General features: G+C 41.4%; 1 protein-coding gene across 3 annotated transcripts in view; it reads left to right on the top strand.

The window, feature by feature from the left end:
• The window catches only part of SLC25A13 (solute carrier family 25 member 13), a 99058-nt gene extending 87427 nt beyond the window's left edge, over positions 1-11631 (top strand). For all 3 annotated transcript variants that reach the window (XM_063151808.1, XM_063151799.1, XM_063151789.1), the window contains 4 exons: positions 5405-5543; positions 9232-9390; positions 9471-9561; positions 10422-11631. In XM_063151808.1, coding sequence (XP_063007878.1) covers positions 5405-5543; positions 9232-9390; positions 9471-9561; positions 10422-10611 — 579 coding nt within the window. In that variant the 3' untranslated portion in view covers positions 10612-11631. The remainder of the gene's footprint in view (positions 1-5404; positions 5544-9231; positions 9391-9470; positions 9562-10421) is intronic.
• The last annotated feature ends 1000 nt before the right edge of the window (positions 11632-12631 follow it).

The raw sequence follows: 12631 nt of genomic DNA, 5'->3' as shown, positions 1-12631 counted from the left end.
GCTCCAGGTGCCCTGTCTGCACGTAATGCAGACTTTTATGGTAAACTTGTGGAGCTGAGGGGCCTAGGGACAGATTTTACTCGTAAAAAGCAAGATAAAGGTAATTCTCTGCTTTTTCCATGTATTTTGTCACTAGGTTTCCTGCCCCCATTGTGCAACAGCCTCACAATTTATTTAGTTGCCTTTTTGCTGCTGATATGCTTACAGAAACCTTTTTTACTCCCCCTTCACATCCCTTACTAGATCGATCTCCAGCTGATCCTTAGCTTTTCTGTCTCAATTGCTGCACACCCAAGCAGTGGTTCTGTATATCCTGGGTAGCCCATACCCACCTCTGCTTCCCTTTCTCTTCCTTCCTCACCAAAGAACTAAAGCACAGTAGGTCTGGGATCATAATAAGTGCAACAATTTACCATCAGTGCTTCCTCCCAGACTCCCTGTGCCTTCACTGGGTGGTCAGATATTAGCCTTGGTGTAATGATATGCAGCTTAGAAATAAAATGCATGTTAATTCCAGCAATAAAAAGATTTGACACATACAGCTTGTTAAGCTGATGGCTGGATTGAACCCCTGTAGTTCCTTAAAGCTAGAAAGCAAATATTTTTTTCTGTCTTTGTCTAAAATTCTGAACTACTTGTATAAATAAGTATTTTAAAACACTGTACTTCTCAAAATCCAGATGCTGCTTTGGGGAGGTACATAACAGCACTTTTGCAGAGGGAATTTATTTCCTCTATTTGTGTTTCATTCTCCCAGTAATCTTTACTGTGAAAGCACCAGGGCATTGAAGCTTGTGACTAGTAAATTCTTTAGCTAAAGATACTCTGTAGGTGACAACTATTCTTAAAAATATAGAGACGACATATTGCAGTCAGGGAAAATATCACTTAAATTAATGTAAATTGTCATTTGTGTTGGCAGAAATGGCAAAGGATACTTTTCTGGTTTTTGATATTTTTAATAGATTTTATTTAATTCCTAGTCACAACTGAGTATTGAAGTAATCATCCAAGATTAGATAATACATTTTCTGTCTTCTGCCTGTCTTACAACTTAATATGAATAAAGTCCCGTTAAAGTCAGTTGAATTTATATTCTATTGGGTTTGAAAGACATCTTTAAAGTGTCCATGTAAATAAACACTGTAAGTATACCTACTTATTTTGTACATCACAAAACCTCATATCCATATAATATCTGCCACAGAATGTTTAATAAAATATTACTCCTCTTATACATAATCATTCTGAATAATGCTTTACAGCATAACAGACAGTGCCACTTCATAATTTTGCACAACAAAGTTATTCTGTATCCCAGGAAGACAGTAAATAATAGAGTGGTAAATGAGTCTTCAAGGAAAAGGTACATTGGTTGTGGTAATGTTTATTTTTATAATTGCTACAAGGTATTTAGCTCAAATTTGTGCTTTGGCTGATACTGCCAACACAGTTTTCATTTTCAAAACTAGTCAGAATAGCTTCCAAAAGTCTCTTTTTCCCCCTCCTCTCCCTTCCCCCCAAATGCTTCATAAACAAGCTTCTGGTGTGTTGACCTGGAAAGTGTAATCTCAAGTGACAGGATGTATACCAAGCTCTCACCTGGTTCCTTTGATAACAGCTGAGCTATTTCATGTTCTGAAGCTGAGGGTTTACAGCAGGATGATAAACATATGAAGACTGTAGTAAAAGTTTTGAGTTACATTTTGCATCCACCATGCCTATTTGTGACTGTTCTCATATGTAAGAACCTGCTTTTCAGAAATTTCCTTTCAAATTAACCCAAAAAATGCCCTTCCAACTAAAACTGCTATATTTTTTTTTTCCTGCAAAGTGAATTCAAATTGCTGGTAGAGCATTTGAAATCGGCATTTTATTCCTCTAATGTGATGTTCTACATGAATTTCATAGTTTGGTTGGTATAAATATATGTGAATGAAAACCTGTAGTAGTTTTTAAGGCAATGCCATTTTACAGTGGGGGGAAAATGCAGCCCCTGAAAGCAAATACCAGTAATATTTGACTGACTGCTACAAAACCTGTTAGGTGCTGTTAGGGCTCCGATTCCAAAGGGTTAAATCTGTAGTAAAACCCAAGAAGAATGCAAAATGATCAAGAAATGACATGCTGCCTATTGTTTGTAGCTATAGGATCAAAATAACAATTATACATGCCAAATAAATTCTAAACCTGTAAAAGAGAAAAAGAGGGGGTGGCTGTAAGTACAGGTGCCAGAAGCATTAAATAACTCTCGCAGACAAGGTGCACCACTGTTGTCTTGAATGCTGCTGGGTTCCCCCAGTCTGGCATTTTTCCCCCTGCACTAGACAATGTGCATTCACTGCAGGAGACTAGGCTAAGCCTGCGTCTCCCAGACCTGCCGGCTCCTTCTGCCCAACCCGACACAGAGGTGCCTTTGTCAGTATAATTACCCTCCCCTTGTAGTAGAAATAGTTTGTTTAGAGCCTTATTTGCAGGTAGAGCTGGTATAAGCAGGAATTAGCATGTTAAAGAACCTGCCCCAGCACCGACTTGGGTTTATTTATCCAAATCTTTGACAATCAGGGTTTTTTTTCCTCCGTTGGTTTATTCGGTGAGATACTATCCGAGATTAAGAGCTTTAAGGTTATTAAAGAGATTGAAGATGGGAGCCAAGCGGCTGTTGTGCGAGGAAGGCGCATGTCCCGGTGTGTAGGAGCTCCCAACAATTTCATGCCTGGCAGGTCTGCACCTTGGCCGCCAGAATAAACCCGGGTGGATGCTCCTTGCTGCTTTCTGGGGATTGATTAAAACTCCCTTTGGCTTTCAGCACGTTGTCCACATCAAAAAGGTGCGAGAAGTAAAATAAATGTTTCTTTTGCTTTTCAAGATACTGTGGCCAATCTCCCTAAGCCTTCCTAATTGGCCTAGGCTGGTTGCGGATGATTAACTTGAAGTTAAATGGGGCCTGCTTTTAAACATGCTTTCCCAGACTTTAAACGGAACGATGGGGGGAAACTTTAGACTGTTGCAATGCTGGACCAGAGCCAAGCCTGGTTATTATTAAAGTGGATCCAAGTTTTGATCCAGGTTTTGTTTACACTGAGCCAGCTAAGTTGATGGACATCCTTCCCTCTCTGCATGCCTGAATGTATATTATTAGAGATATTAACAATATGCCACTTCTGCCCTGTGAAAAAGAGCCTATTAATGAAGGGGGAGGAATATTAGCAGCTCAGGTTGAACTGAGAGTTGCTTGCATTTGGACTTTCTATATCAGTATACTTCAGGGTATGCGAAAAATGCAGAGGAAAAAAAATGTGTGCAGTGTTTAATGACATTGCAAAGAAAATAAAAGTAATGTGCCCTGAGGGCAAAGGCAGTGAGGAGATTTGCTCCGAGGAAATGCGTGCTCTAAAAATAAATCTTTGAAGAAACCATGTCAGTCTGTGAATGTTTCAGTAGTGAGTCTCATAATTTTTCTATGAAGTAAATACTGTGCAGACATTTGATCCTTAAAATGTTGGGGTTTTTCATGCAGAAGTTGGTAAAACCCTGGTCTTGTCTATGTGAAGATTAAAGGTAAATTGTTCAACGGGCTTCTGTTGGGCTAGAGAGTCCAGAATCCTGGTCCCTGTTGAGTATAGAACATTCACCTTCTCTGCATAAGGGGCAGAGCAGGACCAACCCAGTGCTTTTGGAGTTCCTTTGTGGCATTTTCTGAGTGTCTCTATAAAGGCTCAACAAGAACCAGCGATGGGCAGCGTAAATCAGACATCCAGCTGAGTGAGAAGCCAGAGGGTCTGAACTGCAGAAGTCATTAACCTCCAAAGGGAGTGTCAGGGGAAGTGGTCAGTGCTTAGTCTGAAACATCAAGAAATAAGCCGAGAAAGTGTGGTGGGAAGCACTGGAGGCTGGAGCAGAACCTGTTGTGCTCCCTGTGTTCAGTAGCTGAGCCTGTGACACACAGAAAGTCTGACTACAACATCTAATGGCTTTTTAACATAAATCTTTATTTTTTCAGAAGCAGTCTCTGACTGCAAACTGCACTTATTAGAGTCTCCTGAGAAGTAGCTTGCAGGACCTGGTTATCTTGTCACACATCCTGCTGCCTTTGCCTGCCTTGCCTCCTGAAAAGGCATCTTCTTGGCTTTTCTGACACCTTGCAGCTCTTTTGTCTTTGATAACCAGTATCTAACTTGGATAAGTGCTATATTTTAACTGGTATTATAATACAAGCTAAGCTTACAGATGTGTCCAGGCATATCATTAGATGTAATTAAATTATGTGGATATGAACATGTCCCCTGTGAAATGTCTGGCACTGAGCCATGTGCTCCTAGACCTATGAACAAGAGAAGAGCAGTAACAAGGGCACCCCCCGAGGGTTTGTGGATGAACCTCAAGCAGTTTCACCAGGTCTCCACCCTTGCTTCAAAGAGAAGAGGCTTAGGCTCATCCATGAACCATTTCTTTCTCAAGCTTGAAAGATTTTACCCATTTTCCCAAGCCACCTCTTGTTTGTGCTTTCCTCCTGGTCATAGTCCTGGCAGGCTCTGCTCTCCTGTGGATCTCCATTCTGAGGAAAGGCAGACTACAAATCCCTTTTGCTGTTGGGCCATGAATACTATTTGGTATTTTATTTTGGTTGGCATTCCCTAGTGGCCTTTTTTGCTTTCCCCCCTGCTTGAAAAACATTTGATTGCTTGCTTCTGCCCCAAAAATTTCCTTTCCTGTTTGCTTCCCTCTTGGATTTTAAACCAGCTGTATTGCTGGTAACTTTATTGGCTGGTTGTGCTACTTCCACAAATTGATAGCAAGGCAAATTTAAGAGATGAAAGTTATTGAAACAAACTGTATCCCAGATAACTTGTACTTAAAAATTCACAAGTAAGTAATGCAGTTACTTTTCTGCAAAAAGACTTGCTGTTAATTCCCCTATTCCCTCAATATATGTTGCATTATCAATTATAGTGCCTATATAGAGGTATGGACTGGGCACTGTTTCCCCTGGAGTATTAATCTAAAGTGGGAGTGAGAGGTGGCAGACCTATCCTGGGGCTCTGTTTCAGTTTTTAAACTCTCACTACAGGTTCATGGCTACAAGGTCAACTACTTAAAGCCCTCCAAAGGTGTTTTCAGAGTTTACACTGGTATTGTCTCCATTTACAGTACCTCAGAGTGAGGGAGAAGAAGTGGATAAGATACATACAATGACAGAAATTACTGAACCAAGAAAAAACAGAGACACTCCTCAGCAGGATGAAACACATGAACCTCTCAAAATTTTGAGGGAGAAACTGCTTTTTCTGTAAGCCCTTTGCAGCAAACTGAAAAAAAATACAAAGTTGCTCTGTTCTCTGATATTCATGGTTCATCAAGGTAAATTTGCTCATTCTCAAAACTTGTTCTCTTTTTCAAACAGGGTGCTAAGGCTTGTTTTTTGCGTGACATCCCCTTCTCTGCCATTTACTTCCCCTGTTACGCTCATCTGAAAGCTTCATTTACAAATGAAGATGGGAGGGTTAGCCCTGGAAATCTGCTCTTGGCTGGATCAATAGCTGGTAAGTGCCCAGATTTCTTTTTTCATGGCTCTATATTGCTCTGGCAGCACAGTAGTTATGGCAGTGACAACAATAACAAAAAATGCTCAAAAGGACTGTATGCAACAATACTGTGTTTTGCAGCCTTATTACAAAAACGACAAAGTTACTGTGCTGTAGAGTGAGTTGAAGATACTGTAAGTTCCTGGTATAATCATAACCTTCAGAAAGCAAAAGAAAGGGATAATAAAGTTTTTTGCTGTTTTTTTTTTTTTTTTTTTTTTTTTTTTAATCATTTATCATCATTCCTTGTGAAGTTTCTGTGCTGGTTTTGGCTGTGTCTCGCTGTCAGGTAATGTTTTGCTGTAATTATTTATAAACACAACCATGGCATTAATAAAATTCCTTATGATTGAGAGAATCTTGAATTTTGGTATATGTAGTCCAGAAGCCACACTGGAAGTACAGCTCTCCAAACACAATGATATAACAGGTGACAAAATGATGACAGTATTTGCTACCCTCAGTATCCCATTGAAGTTACCTGGCTTCCTGAGGATTTTACCTTTATCAATTTTTTAAATACTAAACAAAGCAGAAGATCTTGAGAACATTGCTGCAGTGCCACAGGTTGCTAATTCCTGTGATATACCCAGATATAATAGAGGTGTGGAGCGTGGTCTTGAGCACTTGGTTGTTTTAGTCTGCTGCATAGAGACAGAAGAGCCCAAACATGCTTAGCTTCTCACAGATGAATTTAGCTTGAGTGTGCCAGAGCCTAAGGGAGAAGACAGAGGCTCTGTAAGCCTGAGCTTGCCCTTGTCTGCTGCATGGCTGCTCCCTCCACAGCTTCTACACCCACAGCTTGGTAGCTGTCTGCTGGAGGGGGCAGCTTGAGAGTTCCACGGTTTCCCACCTAGGAAACAAACAGGCTTGCAAATTTGTGCATCAGGACCTATAGAGGAGTGTGTAGCAAGCAGGGGGGCTCAGATCAGCTGGTATCTGATTACTGGGGGCTGCTTGGTCTGTCCAGCAGCTTCCTTCTCCAGCATGGCCCCTGGCAGACGGCTGTGACCTGCCAGCTGAGAAAAATGATGGAATGGTGTGAATCCAGTACAGACAGGTGGTTTAGCAATGTTTTCTCATTTAATTTTAAGCTTTCTCCTCTCTGAGAAAACTTCCTGGTCAAAATTGTACACAGGGCTGTGTCTATTTGAGAGCAAGGCCCTTTTATGGCCAGTATCTGGTCTTGGAGAGCAGCTAAGCTTGGTTGGTTTGTCATGTTGAAGCATATTGATCCCTATTCAGCAGCTCACAGCCCAAAGGAATTGAGCTGGCACTAGCAAAGCCAGCTGTGTTCCAGTGACTGCTGCTCAAAACCCCCTTGTCCTCTCCCCTCCCCCACCCCATTCCAAAGCCAGGCTCCAAACCCTCCAACAGGAGCTTTTACAGCCAGCTTATTTCTTACCCATTTTAAGGGAACAAAACAATTTTTGAACTTTAGATCATATTTACAGACTTGAAACATAAGATGGCATTTTTAAGCCAAGTAATTTCTTAGGTTTTCCTATTTTTCTCTTTCTAGCCATTGTCAGGTGATTGCAGACTGAGATAACCGTCCCTTTGAAGTTCAGGCACAGAAGCAGTCTTTATTGTTGCTGATATGGCTCACCAATCTAGTTATAATGTGAATTTTATCCAGTGCTTCCTGTGAATCCCATCCTAGGTTAACTCTCATGGGCAAATTACAGTGTTAGAGATACAACGTTCATCATACTGTTTATAAACCCAAGAAATTTGTTTTATTGTGTGTGCATGTAAAGAGTGATGGGGGTGCATGTGTCCACTGTTTTGCCAAAAGAACCTCAAGGGAAAGACAGAACAAAACACCCACCAGTTCTGAAAAGCTGGCTTCAGTCTCTGGGTGATGTTTCTTCTCCAGCCAGGGATCTCACCTGGTCATCAGACTTCAGATGTGTGCCTGGGCTCTGGCTGCAGGTGGGAAACTCCCCCTTCCCACACACAGCCCATGCTGCTGGGGTATTCCAGCTAGCCATACTCAGATGTGCATCTGTCTCCTTTGCCAGCGGGTGTTGCTTGTACTGTTACATCATCTTCCTCTCCATTGTGGCTGGGGTCACAGCAACACATGTGTCATCTACCTTGATCTGCTTCTGGTTTTCAGATGTCTCAACCTGTTGTGCTGTAGAATCATTCTGAGATGATTCTAATATCATCTGCAGGATCTCTCTTTAATTTACTCTTGTTTGTTACTGCCTCCTTAAAGTTCCTTCTCCTGCCCAAGCTCCTTTTGATTCTTGTCAGCTCCTGCTGGGCTATTTGTCACATTCTGATTGTAAGCTTCTCTTGGCAGCAATCTGTAACTTCGATTTGTCTGTAAATGCTTTTGTCCTGTACACATAGTTCCTAAAGAAAGGATTTTAAGTATCTCAAGTGCAAAATATCCTCAATAATATGGAGTGAGTGATAAGGAGATGGAAGTCAATGTGTAGTAAGCAGAACTGTTTCTGAGTAAGTTCTTTGGTTTTCATGAAAACACTGGTTGGCTTTTGAAGGACAAAAGTCCAACTTTAAATTGAAGACTCAAGCAATACCTTGGTGTGGGTAAAGCTAAGCAGAGAGGAATTTCAGTGTTTTTGGAGTTCAGAAACGTAGACCAGGTTTTAATGCTTACCTGCCAGAGAGCCCATGCTTGCACTGAATGCATGCTCAGTGTATGAGTTATTTTGGGGGGACAAGGAGAGGAGGAGGAAATCTTCTTTTGGTGATATTCACATTATTTGATCTCTTGGAGCAGTCTGCAGGAAGGGTGCTCTGGAGCTTGAGGCCAGACCATACTGGTTTGGATAAAATTTGTTACAGAATTATTGAGCTGGGGAAAAAAAAAGGAAAGGAAATTTATGCATCTACATCTAACCAAGTTGGTTTGGAAGAGATGCAGAATGGAAAATTAATAAAACCATAAGAGACAGTGTCTTCTGGGTACAGTCTTGGTGCTTTTCTTTGCCTTTTTTTGTCTTTTTTTTTCCCCAATTCTAAACATACCCCAAGTTTGGATAGGAATGATTTTAGAAATACCACCCATTGGTAATTTGGTATTTTTTACTTTTAGTTGATTATCTGCCAGGGTAAATTTAAATCTTCCTCCACATATTGTGCTGAGGATGTCAGCTGTGGCTTTGCAGCTGAGCAGTCTGCCATTCCTAATGAGAAGAATGACCCTTTTTGTAAGCCTTAGCTCTCAAGTGATGCTGAGCATGCATGGCAGTGCCTGGTTCTTGGTGAGATTGCTGTGTGAGGGGTGTCTGTGTGTCTGTGTTTCTGCCTGTGTACAGCACAGTGTACACCAGGATGCCAGGAACCACAGAGAGGAATGAAAAGGAAAGGGAAGTATCAACCTTCCTCCAAAAGCTTTGTGCTTATTAACTATGCAAGTTTCTGATTAGCACTGGAAACTCCAATCTGTGCCTCCCAGCTTGGCAGGAAGCACATGATATGGTTGTTCCTCTGGGAGAAGCTCTACAACAGCAACCTCTTGTTGCTTCTCCTTCCCAGGTTCTGCTTAAATCAAATGTGGCTGGATTCTCCTGATGTAAAGAGGAAAGACCTGCTTCCCTCTGGATAAACTGGGTGTGTAGTACATGTGCCAAGGCAGTGGTACTCACCTGATGACTTTTGTGTTGTTCAGGTATGCCTGCAGCCTCTCTGGTCACCCCTGCAGACGTGATCAAAACAAGGCTCCAGGTGGCAGCCCGAGCAGGACAGACCACCTACAGCGGTGTTGTGGACTGTTTTGTCAAGATCCTGCGGGAAGAAGGCCCAAAGGCTCTCTGGAAAGGAGCAGGAGGTGTGTAAAAGAGCTGTGATTTTCAAGTGATTTCTGATTGTGGCATTTGTCACTGAGGAACTCTCTTCTTTTCTTTCAAGCTCGCGTGTTTCGATCTTCTCCTCAGTTTGGTGTAACTCTGGTGACTTATGAGCTCCTGCAGAGATGGTTTTATGTGGACTTTGGAGGAGTGTAAGTATGTGATGTCTGAACATACCAGGGATCCTGAAGTTACCCTTGGTTCTGTTGGGTCTTGGTCCTCCTTGGAATATCAGAGGCAGCAGCTTGCTAGGACATGTTGTAAAGGTTTTGTAAATATTATTTCAACTACACTTTACTGGTGGAGGTTGGGATGATATTCCAGTAGCTGTTTCATAGCAAGATATTACCATATTTTATATCACAGTTTCAAGCAGGGGACCTATGTTAGTGTAAACAGAGACAGTGGGAGGCTAAATAATGGGCTGGGGATGTAAATGCAGGAGAAATGTGATTCCTGCAAGGTCAGGATACACTCTGCTTCAGTCCTCATTGTTTGGTGGAGGAGCTGTGGCCCTGATTAGACAGGCATTTGACATCAAAAAAAATATATAGTTGTCACCAAGGTCAAAACAAATTTGTTGTCATTTCAGCTGTGCCTCCTGTCTTTGTTGACAACACAGGTGGATGTACATGTAGCTGTTTAACTTGATCCCAGAGCAGCTGCAGATTCTGTGGATCTTTGGGGACAGTGGTTTGAAAGCCACCACAAAAATTACTTAAACTCTGCTATGTTCCTGGATTGGTTGTGTGCTGTAGCAAAGAACCCCTGCCACCTCACAGCAGTTTTGATTAATGCACTGCAAATTTTACCTGGATTTGACTGTACTCAATTAACATGAAGGCACCTAACTGTTCTGGAAGGTTCTAAAACAGGGCATTTCTCCTTACATTGCAGCATTTTAGTTACTTACAGGGAAATACACTCAGATGTCTCATTAAATTTATGGAGATTTAAATGAATACTGATTTTACTCTATGGAAGTTAATTTATTCTTTTTATTATTTTGCAGAAAACCAGCTGGATCAGAGACAGTTCCTAAATCTAGGATCACGCTCCCTGCTCCTAACCCTGATCATGTTGGTGGTTATAAATTGGCAGTTGCCACTTTTGCAGGGATTGAAAACAAGTTTGGACTTTACCTACCTCGATTTAAGCCATCGCCACCTACCTCAAAGGCCGCTGCAGCAGTAGGACCCTAAGTTTATTGCTGTAGGGTTTTTGTTATTAGTTGGGAAAGAGCCACTTTTCTAATTGGTTAATACTTTGTTCCTTTAGCTTCTCATCATATAAAAGATTAGCTTCATTTGAGTTTTAAGGTAATTTTCATCTTAAATGGAATCATTTGTCTTTGTGCTTCCGTAACCAGATCACTGTGAAATTCTTACCAGTTGTTTTAAGTTTGGGACCATGAATGTATTTGTCCACATCTGACATGTGCTTGTGTTGGGAAGACACTAATTTTAGGTTCTGTTTATTGGGGAGGGCTGGGTGAGAGCTGTGAACCAGATCATTTTACAGGCAATGCTCAGTTGCAGATTGCCAGAACAGATGTCACACATTGTCACTCAAATGGAAAACTCAGTAGATATCACGGTGCTCAAAGCAGAATGATTTGAACTGTGCGTGTAAATTGGTTTGAAACTTGCTGCGTGTCTGTAGAGGTCAGCAAAGACATAGCCGGTACCTAGGTCTGCCAGTAGAGCTTCAGCTTTGGAAATCACGCACAAGTTCTGTTTCTGGATTGTATTATGGAGCTTTTATGTGGAACATGTTTTTGTAATGGAAACCATGTTTATAAATGTTTAGCCGTTGTATTATGTTACTGGTATCAAAATGCTCAAAAGAAAGTGTTATTGTCCATAGTCTTTGCACTTTATGGCAGAACTTTTGGCATTCTACTACACATACAAGGAAATTTCATAACTGGGTGCCTATCTTGGGTTGCTGGTGTTTGGAATTCAGTTTGTATATGCACTTCTATAGTAAAACGCTGCTTGTTTAAATAACTGCAATAGAAAATTCATGCACTGTATCAATGGTACCTGCCTTAACTGCTGGCTTGTAATTGGCAAATAGGTGGTTTCAGATTCTTATTTACTTCATTGAGTCAAAAGAGATTAAAATAGTCTAAAATAAAAGATTTTACTTAATTTTGGTGCCTTGCACAGTGTTTAGAAAATTCTGTATTTATGAAGATAGAAATAAACCTTTCAAACAGATGCACACATGGTATTCTGTTATGGAAATAGTGCTGTACATTGAATGTCTTGTTCAGCTTCAGTGATAAAGTCAGGTTAAGATGAAGCTAATGTTTGCATTTGTAGGCTATGAAAACACCTGCAGCTTGAGAACAAATTACTACAATGCCCCTGCCCAGAAAAGACATCTGTTGGTGGAGATGTCACTCAGGAAAAAAGAGAAATGAGAAACTTTTTCCTCAGTCAGAAGCGAGGATTGAAGCTTTGATATTTTGATCTTTACTGTTGGGGGAAGGTTAGTGGTTATGAAGAGCCTGATCACCTAGTCACTTGAAGGTCCTGTTGGGTGTCTTCCGTGATAACCTCTAAGATGAGGAATTTGGCTTTGCTTGTCTCCTTGGAGTGGGAGGGGTGAGGGGTGGGTGCCTTCAACCTTGGCTGTAAACTGAGGGAATGCACAGATGCAGTGTCTCTGCAGAAGAATGAGTTTGCTGTGCAGTATCACACTGTGCTGTAATTTGTGGGCATACTGAAGTGGAAATCACTCTGATTTTGTATTTGTATTTGGGTCATCATGCAAATTATTCTCTTGGACTAATTTGTATTTTGAAGTTACTGGTGAAATGGAGCTCAGGGGTATGAGTAGCAGCACTTGTGTGTGAAGCTGAGGGGAGCAGATGATATTTACCTGCAGCTGCATCTTGGAGTCTGGCTAAACCACTGGGCTCTGATAGACAGCAGCTGCTTCCTCCCAGCCCTGTGTATCCCAGTCGCCCCAAACAACGGCTCCTCCATTTCAAAAATAGGGGGGAAAAAGCTCTCCCTTGTAATAACCCTTCAAAATTAACCATCAGGATTTTTGGTTAAAGCATGTCACAGAAGTAAAACATTCTCACTGGGCACTGCCTGTGCTTCACACATGAGATTTTAGGCTGTTTAAGAGCTGCTTTTATACTTCATCCCTCGTATTTACCTGATATACCCTATCAGGGGTTTCTGTGGAAAGTCAGCAGCTCTGGGA

Source organism: Melospiza melodia, chromosome 1 (assembly GCF_035770615.1).
Source record: "Melospiza melodia melodia isolate bMelMel2 chromosome 1, bMelMel2.pri, whole genome shotgun sequence".
In the NCBI taxonomy this organism is placed as follows: Eukaryota; Metazoa; Chordata; class Aves; order Passeriformes; family Passerellidae; genus Melospiza; species Melospiza melodia.
Note: the sequence above shows the minus strand (reverse complement) of the source record. Positions and strands in the feature narration are given on the sequence as shown.